Source organism: Cygnus olor, chromosome 4 (assembly GCF_009769625.2).
Source record: "Cygnus olor isolate bCygOlo1 chromosome 4, bCygOlo1.pri.v2, whole genome shotgun sequence".
Lineage (NCBI taxonomy): Eukaryota > Metazoa > Chordata > Aves > Anseriformes > Anatidae > Cygnus > Cygnus olor.
This window is the reverse complement of record NC_049172.1, coordinates 41,611,909-41,637,727: the sequence shown is the minus strand read 5'-3', so window position 1 is coordinate 41,637,727 and position 25,819 is coordinate 41,611,909. Positions and strand designations below refer to the sequence as shown.

Here is a 25,819-nt window from a genome sequence, read left to right as displayed (position 1 = left end):
TGTGCCTTCCAGTGCTATTATACTGCTAAATGCCCCACTACGGTTCTGTGGCTGTACAACTACAAACTTCAGGTTTTAAGAATAAGTCCCTCTTCTTGACACTTGTGACTCGGTCCCCGGTGAAGAAGTCTCGCAGAACTGCGTTTCCTTTATCACGCTGCTAATGCTCGCAGGCAGACTTGTAGGACAGGCCCCGGTGACTGCATCGCCTCGCTTGCCCTTCTTGGCTTCAGCAGCTCGCAGAGCAATGTGCTCCTGCACAAGCATGCTGCCCATGAGCTCACTCCCCGGCAGCTCACCGCAATCTCTTGTGCATATGCCTGCGAAGCTGAGGCATCATTCACTCTGACATTCGGAATATAAAGTTAACACTTCAAAGCAGGACCTGACAGGGATCCTTTCAACACCTTCCTGTGCCACACCTTAATTGTCTTAAGAGAGCAAATGATGCATTATGTGGTTTGTTTCCTTTCCTTCTTCCCTTCACCTGAGAACATGTTATTTCTAGCATTCTTGCATACTAAAGCAGTCATAAATGAGAGAAGTTATGCAAACTTTAAAAAATTAAATCTGAAGTTAACGAAGAACTCATCAAACTTTGCCATGTGGTCTAAACGAGCTTTCTTCAGAAGCACAGCCACCTGCCCCGTTCTTCAAGATGTGATGGGAGGTGCCACTGAGTCATCCTCCAAACTATTTGGACCTTCTTGGGTGAGAGAATAATAGCTAGGAAAATACTGTTAATGGACAATAGACATCACCAAAACGCAAAGGGTTAGCTTGACTATCTCTGTATTACACCAGAATAATGAAGCTTTTTAGAGGAATCTTCGTCTATAGCACCACTAACTAAATACAGGAGTACCAGAAAGGAACAGTTTCAACAGAGAACAACTCACCAATGTAGAATGCAATGTTTCTATGAACAAACAGATCTTCTGCAGTTTCTAATCATTTTACCGACATGTCTTTCTTGGAGAAGAAAGAGCATGAAACAAAACTGACCTGTACAGATTTATGTAAACATGGACAGGTTTTAGGCTAACCCTAGTCACAACCCAGACTGAAAAGAACTACAAATTGCAGGCAGTGTATTTGTTTCAGTGTGGAAATATCTGTCCATTGTTACCAAAACTGAGCATCTATTTTGGCTCCAAACTTAAAGCAGAGCAAAACAAAGAACAAGGACTGGCACTTCTCTGAGGCAATAAAATGGAAGGGGAAAAAAGTCAGAGGTTACTATCTAAATGACTCCACCTCTCCGTTTTTTTCAAATACAGAGATTATTGAAGCAGTTATCTAAGCTGCTGAAACTTGGGGAAGCCTCAAAAAACTACTAAAAATAATATTGCAATGCTAATTTTATTTTTATTTTATTTTAAATTTTATTTATTTTAATTTTATTTTAAAGAGTTAATGGGATGACCTGAGATATGGATGGACTAATACGACATCAGTGCAGACCAAAGAGAAGACGTGGAAGAGACAAAGGGTACTGGCACAACAAACTGCAGCTGTACGGTGTCACACAAACGGCATCAGACACACCGGGCGTGCTTGGGCAGAAGTTTCAAAATACAAACCAAACACAACACCACATCCTGACACTTCTGAAAGGCAGAGGACCTAGCACCACCTGGCATTTTTGTTAAAAAACACAATGGTAGTGAGTTTTGTTTTAGCAGAAAAGAAACACAGAACAAAATGGCTTGGAGCCAAAACTAGGTATGCTCGCTCCAGCACAAATGCACACATTTAAAGTGGGGGTAATTAACTACTGAGACAACCTAGCTAAAGGCAAGGCAGAGTCATTGTCACTTGACATGTTTGACATGGAAATAGGATCCCTGGAGACGGAACTGCAGAGCTGTGGGCCTCTCAGTCAAACACACCACCAGTACTCTTCCTTCTCTGCTGTGTAGAAAACGATGTAGTTTGAGTACTTCTCGTGGCAGCTGCAGCAGAGTAGCAGGGAGAGGTTTCTCTCTTAAACAAATTGGCTCGAACACATTTTACAGTACCATATGTCTGTCAAAAGGCTGGTATAAACTTTGAATCCCAAAGGACAAATATCATGTAATCATTAATCCAGAAACCCTAACCCAATTAATTTTGTTGTCAAGTCTGCGAAGCATGATGATGACCACATCAATCAGAAGTGCCATGGATAAAACAAGGTCACACAATAAGGTTGGGGGGAACTCCAAACTGGGATTCAGATGTGCCACTGGGGTAGGGCAAAAAGTCCGCAAGAGACAGAATCGGATTTAGAAACAGTTAGTGTTCTGTGACCAGAAGGAGAAATATTACAGAGTGTAGTGTCAGCGTGAGAAAATTCAGCAGAGAAAAGGAAACTGCAGATGAATCAAAGCCCCTGCCATTCAAAAACAGAGCCCGAGAGTGCTCAGAAGACAAACCTTTGGAGATGCAGCCTGCACACAGCTGAGTCTCTCTGGGCACCGGTCTCTCACACCACATCTTTTAGAGCACCCACGACCATGTCAAAGATGCCATTTGGCATTCAGGTGGTGCAGGAGAAGCACGCAGGTGAGCTCACACCAAAGGCTGGGGGGATGGATACTTCTCAAATCTGGGCCCAAGCCAGGTAATTGGTACCCAGGCCACCACCGCCCTGATAGGGAGATGAGAGGCGGAGGGCATTTATGCACAGGATGCAGGCTGTGACACACCATTTACCAAGGACCTGAGAGAGGTCTGGGAGCCTTTCAATTTTCTAGCATACACACATCCAGCAGGCACAGAGAAGAGATACAGCAGCTGGAGTATGCCTGGGCAAGAACAAGTAGGCTTAAGATGACTACATATATATATACACATAAATAGAGAAGAATATTTAAACCTTTCAGAACAGTGAGTTCTGAAAGAGCCTTTCCAACAACTGCAAGATCTCATATTTTTAAGACAAAGCACGGACAGTTTCTGAAATATGCCAGAATGGCCTGCAACAGCAAATTGTATGATACTGGAGCCTCATTGCAGCCCAATGCATAAACACAGTTAATAAAAAACAATGAACAGGAGGAGTTGTTTTCATTTAACAATTTCTATGGTGCTCAAATTACAAAGACACATGCAAAGCAGCCTTAAAATTAATTTGCTTGGCTAAAGAAATCAAGTCTTGGCAGCAGCATCGCAAGGGTGGTGACAGCAAGGGGCAAGGGAAAGGGATACATCTGTGAAGCCACTGGCTCCCTCATTCAAACTTCACCTCTTGGAGCAAGGAAGAAGCCTTTGAAACATCACTATTTAATTTTTTTGAAAGTCTCCAACTACCCTTCACTTTTGGTTCCTGTCACAAAATTGACCAATTGCGTTCAAGGTGCAGTGGGATATGATTTGCTGGAGCTATGTTCTGTAGAAAACAATGAGCCAAATTCAACTTGGAAATAACACTTGAAAGAGAAAAGTGTAAAACAAGTGGTTGTTTGTGTGTGTTTTTGTTTGTTTTAGCCCTGGCTGGAAAATACAAGCCGCAGTGGATGGATCATTACATGTTTACAGTTCGTCATTCACCCAGGGTATACGAGGAATGCTGTTGAACAGAGAGCCGACTATTACTAGGTACCACACTAGCAGATGCATCTGACAACCCTTCCCTGCATCTGTCAAAAGCAGCATAAGAAATAAATATGTACATGTCTCAGATTTGTAAAACTATCAGTGTCATGGAGCTTGCTGCCAAGGCGCAAGCAAAGCTGCGGAACAGCTAAGGATGACAGATCGTCACTTGTCAACTGTAACTTTATGCCCTGTGGTCAAGCACTTCGAGAATGCTCCCAGTGTTGGTGCATAAACACGTTTATTTTGCAAACACATAATCTGACCTGTATGAACCCCACGACTGTATCCGTATATCCTTTAACACTGCTTTACAAATCTACTGACTGCTTCCAGGCTTAGAAGTAACTCTTTCCTATTTAAATGGCTTGTTAAAATTAAGAGCTACAACCAAAAATCAAAGGCCGTTTTTTTTTTAATCAAGAAAATTAAAATGAAGAAAGTATGCTAAAATAAAAAGTTTGTTCTTGTTCTGATGCAGCAAAACCTTGTGTATTCCTCATGTCTGAAATAAATAGGAAAACAGGCTCAATTTGATCATCCTCACTTCTGACTACGAAATTCACCACAGGAAAGGTCTAATTGCTAGCTGCTCACAGCCTCCACCAGCAGACAGAAATACAACTGCACAACGCGCACACTATTGGTTATGGACAAGTACGGGAACCAGCGGCCAGCCCAACATAAAAAGCGACCTTGGATCATGCTGTTTGCATGACATATGAAGCCTTTTGCATATACCTGATTGCACATCAGTGGAAAACAAAGCAGGCCTGAACCACAGAGCCCTTCATCTTTTGCCTGTCTTTTTTTTCATGACAAGGAGATGGCACAAACTAACCCATCTAGAGACTGCACGTAAGAGCAAGGCGAGGACTACTGAGAATACTATTCTCCCGTCAGCCTACAAAACACTAGCCACGTGGACACTTGTGTAACCTACTGACACTGCACCTCTGCCATTTCGCTCAAGGACAGAGTTGATTTGCATCATTTGTGATTCACCCAGATGAATTTCAATAGCAAAGGCAATTATCCATGCTCGTAAAATTAGGCCTTGTAGCCAAAAGACCGCAGGTTGAAAATACCCAATTTCCCTGCCTGGTGCCATACTCAGGGGACAGCGCCCCAAGCCCCACGCAGTGCTCCGAACACAGGCTAAACCATCACCGGGGCTGCACCTGTGGTAGCACTCATGACAGTTCTTGTTTGCCTTCCACCCAAAATCTCTTGTTGCTCCCTTACCCACCCTCCAGGGGAAGGCTGGGAGAGCTCCAGTGGCTTTGGAAGGTTACGGGGACACCTGCATGAAGCTGAATGGCTAGAAGGGAAAAACACTTCCCATCTTTCTCCCAGTCTGTGTTCTGAGTACTCTGGTTGTGCTTTTGATCATCCTTCTTGCTCAGTTCCTCTTCTCACTCTTGTTGCTGAACAGAGCTCTCCCCTGACGGAGGGCCCTCGAACTCTTCCCTTTCTGTTCATGCAGTAAAGTTGAAAGAGGGCCTGCATGTCCTATTTAAAGGGAGTTCTACTACTGTGCTAACACTATTTTAAAGAGACTTTATGTTAGCATTCTTTTTAACACTTGAGGATGGAGAACAAGATTAGATATGCATTTGTTCCCTGATAAAAAGAGTTAGCAAGGGATTTATTACATCACTAGCTCTTCCTGCAAGCTCGGCTTACACCAGAGGCTGACCCCTGTGGTCAAAAATTCAACTCAACAGCAGAATAGCGATTCAAGTTCCTTTTTAGTCAGACAGAGCAAAGTATCATTTCACTGGCTTGTTGCCGGCTCGACAATTACTGGCGGAGCAGTTACCCACTTGCTCGAAGTCCAAAGACTCTCTGGCTCCCCTTTTAATGTGGACTACACGACATGAAAGAGAAAGAAGCCAAACCAAACGACATCTACCTCCCGATCTTATGCAAGAAACACGATCATCTTCAGAAGACTTCCTACTTACAACCTCCTAACTACCACGCAACCCCAGCTACACACTGTGCAGCAGAACTTCAGAGAAAGCAGAGCCTGTGCCCTACAGCACGTACACTTTTCCAGCCACAGTGGCTAACATTACAAGTTATTACCTCTACCTACAAATTTTGTCTTCTGTATAGTCATGCAGCATATCTCGAACGCTGTTCATTAGCTTTGTAGTTTGCCCCGACATCAGTGTGTATCAGTCATATTTTTGACACATTAATTCACTCTCACAACTTTTCTCATCACTGCTCAGATTAAAAATTCAGCAACGAAACTAAACTGAAAGTCTTATTTTTGCTAATCTTCCAGCCTAATTACTCAAACCACTGATGACAGCTAATGTTGCACAGCTCCACAAACCAGACCTATTTAATCAGTCACACGGCTTCCGTTTTTACATTTAAGGATTCTCCACAACTGACACAGGCACTTATCTGTAATTATCAGGGACCCATTTTACATCCATTAAGGAGTGGATGACTCCCTGCAACTTCCAGAGCAGCCTCCTTCTCTGAACTGGAAAGTGCAGCTTGATTATAAGCCACCTCCATATTTATTCCAGCAAGGAAAGCTGGCAGGCAGCGGGGGAACTGTTAAGGTTTACAGTCAACAAGCTGGCAAACACTGGTGAAGGTGAAGTGCCAAAGCAGTGCATCTGCTTGTAGCTCGGATGCTGGCCTGCCCTAGCCAGAGTAAATCTCTGGGAGAGCTCACTCCCCTGGTACAGAAGCACCCAGTGAAGTCATTCAAGGGGTGGAGTCATTCAGAGGGCAGGCTAATCCACAACAACAACAACAAAAAAGCTTTTTTCCAGCCAAAACCAATTCCTAGATCTGCTTCACTGGGCAGCCACATGCACAGTCCTGCCACTGAACTGATGAAGAAACAGAGGCTGGAAACAAATTGTCACGTCTGCTTCAGCCAGCTTAAGCAGCGCTGCATCTGAGTGTCAGCAACTGAACTACCATTTGGAAATAAGAAATAGAGGAGCAAAGAGCTTCTCCAAAACCGGGGAAAACTTACTCCGTGTAAGGCACCTGCACCAGACCACAACACTGCTTAAGTCTGAATATTGTTTGAAGGCATACTTTCCCAAAGATGAATTTAATTTTAATAGAGTAGCTAGGAATAGAAAAAGGAATAGAAAAAATGAGAATGTAAACCAACTGCTTAGGTAACAGAGCCTGAAGATGCCTCCTCACATTTTAAGTTCACCTTAAAGAAAGAAAATTCATCAGTCATACCTGCAACAGGTAAAAGCAGCTAGTCCATAAACACAAATTTATTGTAAGAAGCTTATTCTGTTTTATGTTAGACATTGAAGTGCTGTTGACCAGGTCTAATTGCTACTTTGACATAACAAACAAAAGCTAAATGAAGGAGCCAAAGGACACAGGCAATACGAGAATCTTTCTCTCTGCACAGCTAGAGGATTTTATCTTATACCCTACGTAAAGCACAACACAGCAAGGGCACCCAGTAGTTTTAAATTCCCATGTGAAAACAGCACTTAACAGCCAACTCTGCAGCACAACCAAAGGGAAAGAGCACAGGGCTCTTCCCACAGCTTAGCCTCATCTCACCCCTTTCTCACAGAGGGTGCACAGCAACATCCGCACATCCCAGACAGCTGCTGCTGCCCCACCCTCCCTCTTGCTCCCATTTTGCACTCCTGCCCCCTCTAAGGCACTGGCACTACTGCTTGCACAAGCATACTGAACAAATACAGCAAAACCTAACCCTGCTGAAAGAGAACCATTTTTTTGCTGCTTCAGCTTCTTGGAACAGCTTGACAGCCAGCTAAAAAAACATCACAGCCAGCAGAAGAGAGAAGATGGGAGACAATGGCAGCCCTGTATAAACTCAAGCCAAGCTAACATGAACCAGCAGCCTTAGATAGGATGAGTTTGTTATTAAGATGTAGGCTTGGAGGTCTGCCAACAGCTGTGACACTCGGGGCTCTGCCTAATAATGCATTCTTGCCTCAGGTTAAAGAAAGATTTATGTCAAGAAAGAAGAGCTTGCTAAGCACAGGTGATGGAATGAGATTCACTCCCGATTTTCTTGACCCATGTTTTTTTTAAATATTCCAATCAAACTCACTGTTCTGAAGTTATTTTGGCAGAAATGCAGTTGGAAGTAGTATTTTTGGAAAATAAGCCAATGTAGCTAGGAATTAAAACCCACAAATGGATTAACTCAGCTGCTCTGTCTTTGCCTCTCAGTTCTGCATGTACTCAACACTCATCACTTTCTTCCCTCATCTCTTCTTGTTGTGGTAGAAGACAAATCAAACAAAAGCTGTGATATATTCTAGTAAGAATTAGAAGAAAAACAAACAAACAAACAAAAAAACCACCACAGTAAGGTTGGCATAATTCCTATCAGAGGAACAGATTAACAGAAGCAGGACTTACAATACCTTTGAATAAGGTTAAAAAAAAAAAGAGGAATTTGGTTGTAAAAGCGTGGCTTGAAGCTGCAGGCAGCACTGAGAGATTAGAAATAAGCTGAGAACAAAGATGCTGGCAGAATAGTTATGGAATCAGTGAGCAGACCCAGATCTACCTTAAGCACTTTCATCCCTTTCATCCTAAGAAACCAAAATATGAAGAGAAATCTGACAGCAAGTAAAACAACCAAAACTAAATAATGAAACAAGTCTGCTCTCCCTTTTGTGCCACTCCATTTCTGAATGAATGTTTCCAAAAAGCTACCCATCCGTAGCTTAGATTCTACAGCATTAAAGGTAATTTAAAATCTCTCTGGCTCTACTTTCAAAACCATGTGACCCCGACAATTTTATAACCAAGCTCTAACCCAGCAAGAATGTTAAATTTGATTATGTAAATGAAGATGTGTAATGATCAGAGAGCAACATTTTGTCACACTAAGTGTGACAAAAAGAAACAAACATTGTTATTCCAGTTACGTGTCTCATAAATCAAAGGCTAGAAAAACGGTAAGGTCTTTGGAGGAAAGAAGCTACAGAGAATTAAAGGAAAGGGATATGTCTCTTAAAGGACATCATAACAAGGTGATAAAACCTGCTGTTTTAAGGGAAGCAGTCACTTATTAAAGAATTATGATCAGTACAAATATGAGAATGCTGACCTGGTCCCTTGGTAGAAAAGATTGTCTCAGAGAGTTCTCACTGCTAAACGTTTCACTACACAAGATGATTACACATCCAAGTACCCTACTTCCACTCCCAGACCGTGAGAAAAGCACATTTCATTGACTCCCGCTAGGAGCAAAGCAAGAAGCCCTCCTCTCCCTGGCTGGGAAGTTTACTTCTGTGCAGAGTCCCTTCTCTGCCTGGTGCGTTGACAGCTCCCCCTCCTGTTCTGATCTACTTTAACTATCTTTCAGAGTATATGCATACTTCCCGTCAGTAAGAAACTGCTGTATCTGCTGAGAAAGGCCAATCTATATCATAAGCCTTCATATATGCAGGTCAAAATGCCACATAGACATTGTATAAGAGAAATACAACCTGCTGATGGACAGTGGTGTTTCAATATAAAAATACCTCCTCTTTGCCTTTATTAGTGTCCATATTTAAGTTTGCTTTCAATAATGTCTATATTCTATATTCTATATATATGATGCAGGATAGAAACCACCCAAGGAGCAGATTTTAGAGAGAATCACCACTGTCAGCTCAGTGCTGCCTGGCACCCTTGGTTATAAACTAGTAACCATCTTACACTGTGTTTATGTTGAAGCTATGCCACCATCCCAGTAAGTTAGTTTGGCATTACAGCCCCCAAATCAGGGGATCATGCACGGGGTTTTACAAACAGGAAACAAAATTCAACGCAGACCTTTTAACTGCTCAGCATGTGCTCCGACAGCTCGCTGCGTGCAGCAGTACTACCGGCACGCCTGGCAGCCTGCAGAACCTCAGCGGCCCGAGGTTCTTCAGCTATTTCGAGCACTGGGACAGGCTGCCCAGGCTGCTCCAACTGACGGAGTTCGAGCAGCGCTAGGACACCGCTCTCAGCCATGGGGTCTGATTTTAGGGTGGTCCTGTGTGGAGCCAGGAGTTGGGACTCCGATCCTTGTGGATCCCTTCAAACCGTGGATATTTCGTGGTTCTGGGAGAGAACAGAGCAGGGCAGCTCGGTGTGAGGGGCGAGCACGAGCCGAAGGCTCCCCGCAGGGCCGCTCAAAGCCCCTCAGGCACCGCCACACCTCCCCTTCCCTTAGGACGCCCCTGAGGTAACTCCACCAACGGCCGTGCCCACAGGGCGCACGCGCACGCCCATCGCCTCCTAACGGCTGCCTGGGGATGCGCGACCCTCCGCGCATGCGGGCGGCCCGCGTGACGTCACTGCGCCGAGCGGGGCGGGGCGGGGCGGGGCGGGGCGGGAGGGCCGGGGCGCGATTTTTCAAAATGGAGGCGGCGGGGGGGGGGAGCGGCCGCCGGGCCCGCGAGCGAGCGGGGCTGGGCCGAGGCGGGCGGCGGCGGGCGGCGTGAGGGCGATGGGGAGCCGCGGCCGGCGCCCCGGGGACAGCTCCTAGCGGCAGCCGGGCGGGGAGAGCGGCCGGACGGGGCCGGACGGCGCCATGGCGACCTGCATCGGCGAGAGCATAGAGGTGGGCAGGCGGCCGCCATTTGCTGGGGGCGAGCCCCGGCTGCGAGGGGCGGTGGTGGCCACCCGGAGGCCCGAGGTAGCCCGGGCTGTGGCGGGGCCGCGCTGCGGTGAGGCCGAGGCGCTGCGTGGCGCTGCCATAGCAGCGGGAGCCGGGGGCGGGCGGCGGGAGGGGCGGCGGGAGGCGGCCGGGCGGCGGCAGTGCGGGCGCCCCGCGGGCAGGATGGTGCCGAGCGGGGCCGGGAGCGCCCTCCAGGTACCGCTCCGCCGGGGTGGGGGGCAGCGGGGTGTGGGGGCTCCCCCGGGGGGCTCCCGGGTGGGAGAGGGGGGTTACAAAGGAGTGGGGTGGGAGTGACAGCGGTGCTGTTTGCCTTGCAGGATTTCAAGGTTGGGAACCTCCTGGGAAAGGGCTCTTTCGCTGGGGTCTACAGAGCGGTGTCCCTGAAAACTGGTCTGGAAGTGGCAATCAAAATGGTAAGGCAACCAGCCGAGGGAGTCTCGGCCTTCCTAGAGTCTGGACGAGGGCAGGTTGCAGCAGGCTGCGCGTTATGTCGTTGGGCATTTGTGCCTGGTCAGTCGTTTCTAGGTAACTGATGGTTAGATGAGAATTTCCTCCTGAAAGAGGCTGTATTAACAGAAAGACTCTGTTGATAGTTAATAGAAACACTTATGTTCCTATTAAAAGAGCTTGAGCTGAAAGACTCACTTCTGGCTGGACGTTCAGCCCTATAATTCTTATACAGAAACCTGCAGCCACAAAAACTTAATTTAGATTTCATCTGTCTGGAGAGGTCCTCAACACACCTAAGAGCCTGCAGCCCTTTAACTTGTAACAGTCTTGAAAAATTTTCCTGACTGCCAGGTCAAACTGTTACGAAAGAAACTCATGTTTCACAGGTGTTTTGCTACATCTAATTACAGTTTATAATACTTCTATTTGACCACCTTTTTAATATCAACTGTACTTAGCTTATCTGCCTGACAAAATCAGCGTTAGATTTCTCTGCATAACTATTTCAGAAAGCTTTGCTATTAGTTCTAGTATTTAAAATATTCACACTTGTCTACTTTTGGACACTTGTATGTTCCTGTTTCTCTAAGATACCTGCTCATGAAAAGCACCTAGTAGGAAATACTATGTGAAACCTTGTTTATATTTCAGCGGTTTCAGGTAAATGTGTTATGCATTGAATATTTAGAATTTCAAGTTCACCTAAAACTAATCTGTGTAGTCAGTCTTGCGGTACTTGAAAAACATTGTGTTCTACTTTCAGATAGATAAAAAAGCCATGCACAAAGTTGGAATGGTACAGAGGGTTCAAAATGAGGTGAAAATACATTGTCAGCTAAAGCATCCATCTATACTCGAGGTAAGAACCATGTTTTTTGTAGCAATAACAGTATATGTGACTTGCTGTATAGTCTACAAAATGTATTTTAATATTTTCATTATTTTATTTTCTAGCTTTATAACTATTTTGAAGATAGCAACTATGTGTACTTGATACTTGAGATGTGTCACAATGGTGAAATGAGCAGATACATAAAGAACAGAAAGAAACCCTTTTCAGAAGAAGAAGGTCAGATTTTTTTTCTATACAGCTTTCTTTGCATTATCATGTTGGCTTATTCAATAAATTTAATTCTAGTGAAAGAATATTTACAACTGCTGTCTCTATGAAACAGTCTGTATGGCTTGAAATTTTATGAGAAGTAATCTAGGGATGAATTACTACTATACACATTCACTTGAATGTCTGTGTACTTTTTATGTCATTTTATGCTAACTTGTGCTACTTTTCTTCGCTAACTTGTGCTACTTTTCTTTCTTCTTTTTTTTAAAAGACATCAATCTCTACCAAAAGCTAGGATTTTACACACCTAATTACTTCAAACTAGGGGTTAAAACTGGGAAATTCTGTAAAGGAAAACTGGCAACTGCATGTAAACAGCTATGTTTGCTTCGCATTGTACCTCTTCACCTCAGTATTACTGCCTCATGTCACCAGTTAGAAAGCCTTCGACATTCCAGTTCATCTCTGCAGTATCGTTGGAAACATTTACTGTGTTTCGAGATGTGTGTAAATGAAAATACAGTTAATTATTTAAAAGATGTTTAAGGGTTGAGTTAGCAAGAAGTCCTGTATGAGAAGCAAGTATCCAGTTTGACACTTAGTCTGGATTTCTTGAAGGACTGCAGCTGAGGAGAAATCCTGCTGTGGTTTTATCTCTATTTCTTATAGAAGTCAGTGAATTAAATAAAAATTCTATCTTACACTGAGAGCTCACTGTCAGTGTAATTTAAAAACTTTAAATTGGCTATATTATTCTTCTGAGTAGTGTCTCGAAGTCTTGCAAAAAAAAAAGATGAATTGCATTTATGAGCTTACTCATGTTCTATTTTCTTATAGCTGTCAGTGAGAAGATTTCCATTAGGACATAGATCACTGAAAGGCTAAGTGGGACAGTGCAGTTTCAAAATAAATTTAAGGGACATGGAAGCATGCTGCTATGTGCAGTGTTTCAGGCTGCAGACAGATGTACTGTTCTGTCTTCATCTGATCTGGGTTCAGTGGTTAATGCCTATGCCAGCTCCCAGAATTACCATGCTGATCTTTTTGTCCGGTTCTTCCAGTTTAGAAACTGATGGAGAAACAAGGAAACAATCTTATTCTGTGAAATTCCTAGATCACAGGACAGGACTAAAGAGGTGCTGTTACAGAGGCATCTGTTGAATTCAAGCCCTCTCCAGCAAAAATAGTTCATCTGATGGTACCACAGGTCTGAAAGCTGAAAACCACTGGCTCAGATTTAAAGAAGTCTCTTCATTTGAGAAGAGCTTTCTACTAATGTTTGTTGTCTTGCAGTGTTTGCCCTTTGCTAAGAAGAAGGACTGTAAATTCTTTGCTCTAGAAAGTGTGATTCTTAAGATTGCTGTAATTGCAACATCATAATAAATGATGCTGTTTCAGCCTGGATGAGGTTTTATTTCTAATGTAATAGAGCAGAAAGATTATCCCAACATCATGAACATAAGACTGAGAAATTGAGATATCGGTAGCCTTGAAGGTTTGCTATTGATAAACCATCCAAGTTGTCTGCAGTATTTTATAATCTGCATGTAGTAATGATGCTTGATTTCTTGTATTTGTTTCTGAAAGTGGGGAGTGCAGCTTAAATTTTTAAGTTCTCAGAAACCTAATTTTAAGGAACTTAGGCGAACTGAAAACGTTTCCAGTCCTTCCTTACATCTTACATGTTTCTGTTATCAAAGAATCAAATGGATTAATGCATTACAGAACATTCTTTTATGGACTGTCCTAGAACATAGTCATACTGAATTGCTCCAAGCAAAAGAGCAGAAAGTTGTTCCAATCTCATTAGCATGATGCTTAACACCCTTGTAACATCCTCACTTAAAAAAAAAGCAGGACCAATAGCAGACTAGAAAATGTTGTTATTTTCAGGACTATGATTTCAATTATACTACTGAAGCATGTGTTTTTTTTGTATTTTTGACAGCCCGCCACTTCTTGCATCAGATTATCACGGGTATGCTGTATCTTCATTCTCATGGAATACTGCATCGGGACCTCACCCTTTCTAATCTCTTACTCACCAATAATATGAATGTCAAGATTGCTGATTTTGGACTAGCAACTCAGCTGAAAATGCCTCATGAAAAGCATTATACCATGTGTGGAACTCCTAACTACATTGCTCCAGAGATAGCCACAAGGAGTCCACATGGACTTGAATCTGATGTATGGTCTTTGGGCTGCATGTTTTACACTCTTCTTATTGGAAAGCCACCTTTTGACACTGACACAGTCAAGAACACGCTGAATAAAGTGGTGTTAGCAGATTATGAAATGCCAGCCTTTTTATCAAGAGAGGCGCAAGACCTCATACACAAATTACTTCGCAAAAATCCAGCAGATCGTTTGAGTCTTTCCTCTGTGTTGGATCATCCTTTTATGTCCAGGTGTAGGTCTACGCGGAGCAAAGATTCAGGAACTTCAGAAGATTCCATGGACAGCGGAAACGCTACCATCTCTACAACCTTTACAGGCTCTTCCAGCATCAGTACCAGTGGCTGCTTGAAGGAAAAGAAGAAGCTGTTAGTGGGGCAGCCGCTGCCAAATAAAATCACTTTTTTTCCTAAAAACAAGAATTCCAGTAACATTTCATCTGTAGATGGAAGCGGTTCTTTTCATCAGTGGGGAATTCAGGGAAAAGAAATTGGCGTAACTGGCAGGGGAAGAACCATGCAACCTGCTGAAGAGAGACCACATTCCCGCTACCTCCGAAGAGCCCACTCTTCAGATAGGTCTGGCGCATCCCATAGCCAGACTCAAGCAATATCGAATGTTGTTGAGAGATGTCACTCAATGGAACTGCTTTCCAAGCCTAGAGCAGGAACAAGGGAAAACACAGAATGCTTTTCACCTGCAAGCAGCTATACTGATGTGGGAGAAATATTTAAGGAAAAGACTTCTGGTAGTTCTGGTCCTTTTGAAGGGCAAATGTCTCCACCTGTAAAAGATCAACCACAGTAAGAATCAGTTTTTATTAAGATGAAGTGTAAAGCTCTCCTGTGTTAAGTGAATGTTTTTTTTTTTTTTTCCTGGTACTAGACTGCAGTAAGTGCCAAAAGTGTCTCTGCTTACAGCTTGAATACAAATATAAAGAGGGTGATAATTGATGCTGTAGCTAATGTAGTGGTTTACCTTCCCACTACTCCATTGTAAAGTTCATAGATACAGCATGCCTACCAGCTGGATTGTAGCTTTTATTTATCCTAGTAATACTCTATTATTTGCTTATATTCTCATGTGCAGCAAGGTGAATATTTCTTTCCCCACAGTAACGGTAGTAGGGGACTCTTGCTAATTGCTCATTTTAGAAATACAGATTAGGGTAGAAGTCACTCAGAGTATGACTGCCAATGTATATGCTTGCTGCTCTGGGGTTTTTCAGTTCATCTTTAACTATGCCTTATACCTAGACAAGATAAAAAGGAAAAAAAAAAACTAAGTACAAATTAAGGATTATAAAATGAGCAATGCTTTCTGCACTTGGGGTAAAAACAAACAAAAAACACCTTAAAAGTTATCTGAAACAAAGTTCTGTCCTTAGAAGTTCTGGATGAAAATCCTGGTTTCTTTCATCATATCTGACAGGCTTTCCTAGCTCATGCAAACTAGTCCAGGTGTAAAATCTGCAAGGGATGCTAGGATGCTTGTGTGTGTTGGAGGCCTGAGCTTTGCTTCCTGTGCACTGCTGTGCAACAAAAATCCTTTGTGATAACCTGTGCATGCTCACAAGTTACTTTGCTTTATTTTTTTTCCCATTAGCAGAGTAATAAAGAACATTTTCCTGTGTTTAATGTAAGGACTATTGCATATCCTAGTTCCTGCTTTCCCCTCTGTGTGAAGAAGTGGTAACTTCATGTGTGGTTTCATTTGTTTTTCTTTTTGTAAAGTGTTTCAGACTTGATTCATGCTAAAAATTAGTGCTAACTTTTTATTACACTTGGAAATGGATTTTTATGAATGTTACTTGTGAAAAGAGAAGCAAGTTCCATGCTGTCTGCAGCTGCAAAATGCTGCCTGAATTCCTTAAACATTTTAAAGGTTGTGGTTTCTGCAGCTGCAACATCATAACTTTTGTTGTGCAAGTGTCTTTGATGTAATTTTGATTACATGTGTAACTTTTATTTTGCAGCTCAGATTATCTCTGCCCAATGAAGCCCCACCTTGGTTTGTTAGAGCAGAAGTCCCAGGCTGAAACAATGCAGCAGTGGCTTGGAAGCATGCAAACAAATGGTGCGTTACTAAGCGATTGTGTATTTTTGCACTGCAGTTATAGTTGTGTCCCGTAACTGTTTATGTTGTTTTTCTAAATTTAATTTCATTAAACTCATGATAAAAGCAATTGGCCAAGTAACTGTGATATTGGAGTAAAACGCTGGCATCCTAAATATCAGTGGTTGGATGTTAACAGAAGTCACTGCAGACACAAGACTTCGTTTGTGAAGGAAAAGCATGGGAGACCCTAAACTGACTTGTTACCGCTAAAAATTGACAGAGCTATTGAAAGAGGCAAAATGATTTCCAGCATCACTAATCTGTGAAATCACTCTAAAGCAAGAGCTATGCCATTGATAATATTTTGTTCTCTCTTTTGGACTAAGCTGTAATATTTTAATTTCCTGAGGTAGGAATTTCAGAAAGCTTTGTAGTTAGTTCTCCCCAAGCTGTTGAGTTGGTATAATGAGCTACATGTAACTGTCTTCAGAACAGTGAAGAAATTATATGTTGTATTTGCTTAGCTTCCTAAAGTAAGGTCATCTTTTTTTCAATGTTTCAGCAAAAATAAATAAGGCCACAAAGAGGGAAATGCAGTTTTAGAACCTGCCCAAATTATTCACTTCTGACCTGAATCATTTATAAATATATATATGTGACAGAAGACTGGCAGGTGACTCAAACTCTGTTAATTCAATTGTGCAAATATGCCTTAAGAGAAAATGTGACCTCAGCGGATGAGAGAAAGATAATTAGACTGCAGAAGGAGGGGTGGAGAAAAAGGACAAAAGACACAGAAGGGAAGGAGGTGTTCTTTGTTGTGCTTCATATTACAACATTTTCGAGTAATGTAATTCAATCATAGAGCAATCATAAATCCATTCTGTTCTCTTTTGTTCTGATATTACTGGACTCCTTTGTGTGTATAGGGAATTGGAATCATGACACATGGGCATGATGGAGTAATCCTACTTAATTTTTGGTCCCTCCTCAGCTGTTCTGCAACATGACAGGAGGAGTGCATTACTTGTTTGGGTGAGGCCCCTTTGATATTTAGGCTCTTGTTCAAGGGCTTGAATATCAAAACTAGACAAGTGGTTATAAGAAGTTTAAATATAAAAATAGGTTGTTTTTGTTAAACAAGTGACTGGGAATAAAACACAGGTTTTGGAGTGTGCAGTTAACATTTGGAGCAATAAAACCTGGTTGATGTTAAAAACACTAGTTAGCTAAGCTGAAACCTCAGTGAAACTTGGTGGTTATCTGAATGGCAACGAAACGGGCTTTCAACAGATCAGTTCTTGGGGAAGTATATATTTGAATTAGTGTTTTGTTTAGCAGTGCTTTTGTGAGGTGATTTGATGCACGTTAAGACCAAAGGCTGTCATAACTGAGATATAGTAATGTTTTAAGAATAAACACTGAAATTTTATAAGGGCTGATATTGATTGGTACCTAAGTCATAGTCTAACAATTTGGACTGACTATGGAAATCATTCTCTGTTTAAATAAGCCTTCTAACATATTATTTTGAAAAACTTTTTTAAAAAAAGTGACTTTTTCCCCCTTACTAAGGCTCTTTAAATTTCCAATGTACTTCTACAATGCTTTCAGGTCAGCTGAGACCACCTGCAGACCTAACTGGCAGCAGTAATGCACATGGAGGTTTCCAGTATCATTTGGATGTGCAGCAAGATGCATCAAGAAATGCATGGAACACCTTGAAAGACATCAGGAATCATGATGCATCCCTTGACATCCCTCCGCATCCTTTAAACCAGAGAAACCCAAAGAAATACATCTCTGAAGTTCTCTGCCAGTCTGAGAAAGTTCAGTCATCTTTGTGTGGCCTTTGGTCAACTACAGAACAAAACCAAGCATGGGGCAAGGAACCACCAGCACATCAGAAACCTACACTGCGAAGTATAGTATTGCCTCTCAATGCTCACAGGCTAAAACCGATCAGGCAAAAAACAAAAAATGCAGTGGTATGTGTCGGTTCTCAGAACTAAAAGAACTTAATTTTTAAATAGTGTGAATCTCTTTAAAAATCACTTGGAAAATCAGAAACATTTGCTCTTCTAAAAATCTGTAATTAGTTAGATTATATGAATCTATATTACTAGTGATTAAATTCAAAGTTATATCAATAAGATGCATCTTAGTTTTTCTGGATATGGAATACTGCAACCTGGTGGCTACTTGTTGCAAATGTTGACGTTGCATTGCTTCTAGCTTACAAGCAAAGAAACTATAGGTAGACATACGAAATATTAAGTGCATATATACTTCCTATAGTTCTCAACATCTGCGCTGCTTATCTGTATAAGGTACAAATTTAGACTTTAAATATTAAGATTTTAACTATGTCCAATACACTGAATATTTTTTTAAGAATAGGGTAAATAACTGGATTAGAAACGAAAATAGCCTTGCTCTCCAATACTTGAATGTTTTTCTATAGTGCTGTTTCATCCCTAACTCGTGGGTGAGGAAGAAAGCAAAAGAAATTCTGTTAATCCTTATGGCTCACGTGATTTTTCTGGTTGGTCTGTTTCTGGTTCCTCTGCTTTTTGTTCAGTTTTTTTTTTACAGTCCTGCTCACCTGTTCTCCCTTCCCCATTTCTTTTTCTAAAGAACATAATAGAGCCAACTGGTGTTAGATTGATTTGTCAGCTAATGAGCCACACCCTTGCTCACCTGGTTTATAACCTTGAGTCATGAAGAAGCACACTGTATTAATAGCCCTGGCAGTAGAAGTCATTGTAAGAAGTATTTATCAGTTTGCACTATATTATAGAAATATTCTAGTCCTTATATTTTTAGAAAGCTGTGTTCATAAAACTTTTGTAGGAAAAAATGTTAACTCAGATTGCCAGAGAGTGAGGCTTTTTGGTCTAACTGTTTTAATTTATTTTAGGTGAGCATTCTAGATACTGGGGAAGTGTGTATGGAGTTTCTGAAAGAACACCATTCACAAGAATTTGTGAAAGAAGTTCTCAGAATATCTTGTGACGGAAATGTGGTGAGACTTCTTGGTTTCTTTATTGTAATATTAAGTTCTTTCAGTTTTCTGTTATTTAAATGTTTATTAATTTTCATTTTAGCAATTATTTGCTATGATTTACTGTTATAAATCATTTGTTTAGAAATGCAATTAGCCATTGCAAATAGCCTCCTCCCCTGCACTCCCACCCCTGCTGTGGTACAGATGTAGGTAGCAAGCAATTATTTCACAGCAAGATTGGACGTGACTTAGAGAACAGTGAAAAGAAAGTATTGCTGAAAACTGCAGCTGTTAAATAATTACTTAGTGGAACAGAACAGTTCATGGTATATTATGGTAATTAAACTGACTTATTTCCATGTGACTTGCAAATGTAAACACAATTTTTCCCTTTTTGTAGATTGCAGTTTATCATCCAAATGAAGGAAGAGGCTTCCTTCTTGATGACAGACCTCCTGCTCTTCCTGAAGACATCTGTATGTATAATTTTGACAACTTGCCAGGTAACATGACATTTTGAAACTGATAATTAATCTGATGCTTAAGTGAATCTTGTTTGAGACTTACTAGCTTTTACCTGCTACTCAGATAATCAGGAGGATAAAACGCTTTTCAAAATAAGATGAAAACTACAGTTTAGCTGGAAACTTGTCTGAAACTTGATGAGACTGAACCCACAGGTTTTAAGCCATTTTATATTGAAATTATAAGGAGTCACTTGCCTTCTTTACAATGTAGTTTAAACTGAGGCTTTCATATTCTGCTCATTCACATTAGGAACTGTTTTAATCAAATTTAAAAAAGCAACTTTAATTTGCATTTCATAATACTTATTTCATGGGGTGAGAAGGGGAAAGACATATTTGAAAGCATTAACAGTATTTAATGTAGACAAAAGAACAAACATAAGCCAACTACAAATTCTTAAAAGACAAGCAGACTGCTCTGCTAACTAGAGGTCAAAGACAAGTTTTACTTGAAGTCAGGAAACCAGCTGGACCATGTTATCTTTTTAAATGATGCATGCAGCACTCCCCTCTATGTTGCTGAGGTTCTGAACTATGCTAATAGAAGAAACACCTACTGAAGATGTAAACTTTTCTAAAAAAAAAAAAAAGTTAGTGGAAATTGAATTCCGTTTCTTTAAGCATATTTCTGTGAATTATTTAAATGTTATTTACAGCCTTCATCTGTAAAATATGTATTTTAAACTATTTTTTTTCAAGCTGATATACAGTGTTTAATCTGACTGATAAATGTTTTAAAATATTTTTTTAGAAAAGTACTGGAAAAAATACCAGTATGCAGCCAAGTTTGTGCAGTTAGTAAGAACAAAAACCCCCAAAGTTACCTTCTACACAAGATATGCCAAGTGCATGTTAATGGAAAACTCACCCACTGCAGACGTTGAAATTTGTTTTTATGATGGTATGTATTTGCTTTTGCAAGTGGTTATGTTATTAAAGCTGCACTAAAATATTGCCAAACAAAACTTCAGGTTGAAGAAAATACTAGAAATAAGACTTTGCCACTTAGCACTTTTGCCACATTCTAGCACTCACAAATGAATTTATTCATTAGTTTCTTTCTGCTATCTTCCTTTTTCAGGGAGTATGTGACAGAAGTATTGCTAATCTATGCCTTGTTACCTTTCATGAATTCATTTCATTTCTTTGGATCTACTTTTGATAGTTAACCTACTTAGTGAAAGGTGTGTCCCTACATCAAGCTTTCCATTGTTAACTTGAGAAAGTGACTGTCTTCTCCAACTTTCTCTCCCTTGTTAATCCAGACTGCACTGACTATTGTTTTCTCACTATAGACCACTGTGAAATAATTTGATTTGCCACAAAGGTAGACATATGCATAGAATTTATGACTTTAAGAACAATTTAGTAACAGTTCTGTGATTGTGTGGAATGCTCTTGAAAGAATGTGTATCTTTAAAACCATATTAAATACTAATAGATTGTATTTAACTGAATCTTGGCAGTGCTATTAGAGATGGCATAGATATCATAGATATTCATAGATACTAGCATTTTATACAAATCAGACTAGAAAATCCTTTTTACAGGAGCGAAGATACACAAGACAGCTGGTATAACTCGTGTGATTGAAAAATCAGGGAAATCTTTCACTTTGAAAGGAGAAAGTGAAACAGGTTTGAAGAAGGAAATACAAGTATATATGGATCATGCAAATGAGGTAAATGGTTTTATATAGCCCTTTCAAATGCAAAGCAACCTTCTGAAGATTCATTCTTTCACAAATCTGCCTCAAATGTTGCTTTTCATGTTTTCCATTATGGTGATAAGAAGGATGGTGAAGTTCTTTTGGTAGTGGTGGGTTTTAGGATGTTTCTTCTTTTTTGAAAGAGCAAATATCAGTGTAGTGGTAACAGTAACACTGCCTCAAAGACTGTTAGAGGAAATTCTTTACTAGAGTGTAAAGCAGGTTTGCCTGCCTAGTGGGGGGTTTAAACAGAACAGGCAGAGCTGTTTTAGGTGATTTTTAAAGAAGTGACAACTGTCAGGTGTTTTAACTGGTCTGCTTGCTATGCCTTCTCATGTTTCATGTTGCCTAGTTAGCAGTCACAAGAGTAGTTATGGCCTTGAACTTGGGAAATGGTAAAAATTTCCAATTCTGCCTTTCCTTTGTTTTGTTTGCTGGAATAGAATTCAGGGGTCTGTTGTTCCCCTGTATTCCTGCTAAAAGAGGAGGAGCTGTGGTTATTACAAGTAATCCCTGATACGCTGAAGCTACTGGGGGTAACAGTAATATAGCTTTTTTAGTTGCCTTCATGGTACATGAATACAGCGATTATCAATATTCAATACCATTGGAAAAAAGCATTTCCATGTGTAGGCAGACAAACCCTTCTCAGTTAAAAACTTTAACAAGCTCTTTCTAATTCCAGGGACATCGTATATGCCTTGCACTGGAATCTGCTATTTTGGAAGAAGAAAAAAGGAGTGAAAGCGTTCCGTTTTTTCCAATAATTGTTGGAAGGTAGTGTTTTCGCTAGTACATATTTACACACTCGCATATTCCTCCTAAGCAGCCTGTTGCAGCTAATGTTAGCAGAAGCCAGGGCTGTTTAGCAGAGGCTCATAGTCATTAGCAAGATAATCATCAACTTCATAGCATGTATTAAAAATATTGTTTTGGACCTGCATACCCTTCTTTTGATACTAGGACAAAATACACTTGTGGGTTTAGACTAAACCAGGCTAACAAATAGCATGTGTAAAAACAAGTCTGCAGAAGACTAGTGTTCTCAAGTGCTTTGTACAGTCTGTGGTTAACTGAATGAAAAGCTAGGTCTCCTCACTTGTTACTTAGACCCTTTTGGTAAGACCTCTTCACATTTGTTTCGTTGTTTTTCCAGAAAACCTGGCAATACTGAATCGCCAAAGGCTCTAGTGCCTTCATTGTTGGACAATACAAACTGTTCAAAAGAAGTTATGGCACTGGATAGGAATATAGCTGCCAGTTCTACTCCAGTTCAGACTCCAAACTGTACTCCTGTAAGTACACAAGAACAAGTGGAGATTGCTGTCCAGCAGGAAATGAAATATTGCTATTTTATTTTCATATATTTGTACAGATGTATGCTTTTAACTGTTTGAGCATGCTGGCTAGAAATGTTTTTATTTTGACTTGAACTAACCTATCTGGAATTAAGATCATCTGAAAAGTCCATGTCCTCCAAAACTTTGTCAACAATGTCTCCTGGGAACATAGCTTGACAATTGCGTACTTGTGTTACGCAGAACTGTCTTGAATTTGGAGGGCTCTGTGTCCTCAGGCCTGTATATCAAACAGTAGTCACAAAAGATAGGAGCACTTGAGGCTAGCAATTTGAAATCAAGTGTTAATTAAAAAAAAAGGCTAAATGTAAACATATTTATATACATGCAGCCAATAAGGCTTTTTGTGCGGTTTCATCGACTTGTTTCGAAGACCCACCAAGCTTCAATTGCTGCATCACAGTCCTGATAAAGCATTCCTAGCTGAGTTAATTCTATTAGTCTTAGCACACTGAGTTTGTATGAGCTTCACTTCCGTGAATTGATGTGCACCCCTGTTCTTTGTTTAGTGCACGTCCTTTATACAGAATCTGCCACTTTTCACTTGGCTGAAATGAAGCTAGTAACAAAAATTTCTTCGGGCTTCAGCACTAGTATTGATTTTTACACTGAGTTAATGTTAAGCTTCACCAGATTTCTAACTTAGTTTCAGCATTCAAACAATTTTCCTGAAGATGCGTAGGGTTTTCTGCCAATCAAACACAGAAAAATAGATTTTTTTTTAAGTAGGAAGTCTGCTTAGGGAAAGCCTTTCCTCTGTGAGTACAGGGAATCAGTGGAAAAACTGTTGTAATACAGTATGGAGAAAGTCATGAAATCCTGTGGGCTTTTTACAACATAATGCTGTTAAATGAAGCTTAGAGGCTAAATCTTTCTGTATATAGGAAAAGATTAAGGAAGAAAATATGGTAATTAACCACTACACTTATTAAAGCCAACAGATTATGTACTACTAAGGCTGCTAATACCGTGCACTTCTGGGTTTTAGGTGGTGTCATATGAAAAGTCCACATTTATGACTAATGCTGCTGAAGCTACGTGCTCCTCCATTCATCAGACAGAATGCAGCCCAAATTCAGCCCAACTTTTAAAATCTGTCTTCGTGAAAAATGTTGGTTGGGCTTCGCAGGTAAGAAATGAATATCAAAATTCCAAATAAGCATGTTAGGTAAATGCTATTGTGAACTACTTAAGTAGAAGAAACCCAAGTAATAGTTCAGTACTTCAGTTCTGTGTGTCACAAATTTCCTCTGATTACTACTGGCTATTTGAGTGCCTTCTGTCATGTAAATTTCCCTCAAAAAAAGTTGAAGCTGTTAGAATTTTAGCTGTTCATTAATGTAGCAGTAAATGTGCTATGGTGAAATGGTTTTTAATGGAAATGTACCAGTGCTGTGCAAGCTGACTGATTCTGCCAGTGCAGCGGGAAAAGTTGTTTTCTGATAAACAACTGTTTCTTCACTGCTTTTCTGTGGTACCAGATTTAGATTTAAAAAATGTTCTCTGCAATCCAGATAGAGAAATCATGCTATCCTAACAAAGGAACAGTTTAATTTATATTTAAACTTGTATATAGGTGTGAACTCGAACAAAAGGGTCCTTCTATTTTATGTTCAGTAATTCTCTGAGTGGTTAATTGAAGACAATTCTTTAACTCAATGAAAAGGACACTAAATCTGAACGCTTGAAACTTTAGCAATTCTGGTTCTTGAAACTGTAAGACTACTATTTACTAAAGTAGTATACACATAATCAGTAAAAGAGTGGCCTAGATACTGAAGTGACTTCCACTTGGAAGAAGTTTCAGCTTCATTTAATAGGATAATTTTAGGTGTGCAATCTTGTGTTTTATGTCCACAAATGACACTAACTTGTCTTGTTAGCTGACCAGTGGAGCAGTATGGGTTCAGTTTAATGATGGATCCCAACTGGTAGCCCAAGCAGGTGTTTCTTCTATCACTTACACCTCTCCGGATGGCCAGACAACTAGGTGAGTCTTGTTACTGCCATAAAAATAACTCAGTCTGCTGTCAGTTTAAGACCCTTTAACCTAAGGTAAACTTCATAGCTGCTGTTCTTTTTTTATTACTATTAAAACTACTTAAGAATGTGTATGTCCCAAATTGTTATACTAAATATATGATCAAACTGTTTTTCATGTTTGAGTATAACATACCTATAAAGAACAACTTTAAGATAATTATAATCTAATAATTTAAAGATAAAATAATTATTCCGGTGGTTAGCATATTTACAGAATTTTTAAATACTTATACTGCCCTGAAGTAAAATAATTTATTGCAAGCATCTAAACTTTGTATTCTTATTTACCTTTGTAGGTATGGAGAAAACGATAAGTTGCCAGAATACATCAAAGAGAAGCTGCACTGTCTGTCTTCTATTCTTGTGATGTTTACCAATCCAGCTGGTCCTCACTGATAAAAAAGCAAAGCAGGTGTTGGGGCACAAGAGCTTAAACTCACTCACTGATATTAAAGTGACTGATTTTATTCAGCTTATCCAGAAATTCTTCCAGAAATTGGTTAAAAGAATAGGAAAGGAAGGGTTGTTGTTTATGTAGCAAATTGCTTGTAAAGTACCTTACAAAACATGTTTTTCCTCAAAATGATGGATAAACTTGCTCAAGCAAGATCTTGAGCAACTCAGTTCTAAATGACCTCAACATTTTGGAAATACTCTGAATCTATTGTATTTTTTCTTTCCCCACTGCTTACTGAAGTGCTAAAGATCAAGGAAAATGCATCTGTGCTGTTGAAGTGTTTGTATTTGTAAATAACTTGTATTTTTACGTCTTACAAGTAATATATGTAAATATGTACATGTTTTGTAACTGTTTTTATTTTTGTAGCAGCAGCTTTTAATTTCCCTGCACAAGCATTTTATATCAAAAAAATAAATGCAGTGGTAATTGTCTAGACCTATTTGTTTGGTATTCAAGTTCAGAGAGCTTTTTCCTGTAAGTAGTAAGTTCAACTATACCAGAAGCTGATGTAATACCTTAAGAGCATCATAGGTTGGGATTCAAAGGATGGGTGAAGCTTGGGGCAAGAAAGTATAAAGCTGTTCCATGAAGTACCTTCTAACTTGTAGAACTTAAAAATTTGCACAGTGGTTTATTTAATGTTTTACCTCTGCAGTAGAGATCACTGAAATATGTACAGATGACATTTGATAGGAAAGCAAATTGCACATGCTGTAGTTACTGATCAATTTGTTACTTCATA

General features: G+C 40.3%; 1 protein-coding gene across 1 annotated transcript; it reads left to right on the top strand.

Annotated features, from left to right (window-relative positions):
- The first annotated feature begins 10,007 nt into the window (after window positions 1-10,007).
- On the top strand, window positions 10,008-25,479 carry PLK4 (polo like kinase 4). The gene is made up of 16 exons (XM_040556770.1): window positions 10,008-10,168; window positions 10,543-10,638; window positions 11,439-11,534; window positions 11,630-11,744; window positions 13,687-14,719; window positions 15,892-15,992; window positions 17,589-17,962; window positions 18,895-18,999; window positions 19,382-19,484; window positions 20,260-20,409; window positions 21,059-21,189; window positions 21,902-21,993; window positions 22,373-22,511; window positions 23,563-23,703; window positions 24,458-24,564; window positions 24,914-25,479. Exons 1-16 carry the CDS (start codon window positions 10,139-10,141, stop codon window positions 25,011-25,013), a joined length of 2,913 nt encoding a protein of 970 aa, XP_040412704.1. The 5' UTR covers window positions 10,008-10,138; the 3' UTR covers window positions 25,014-25,479.
- The last annotated feature ends 340 nt before the right edge of the window (window positions 25,480-25,819 follow it).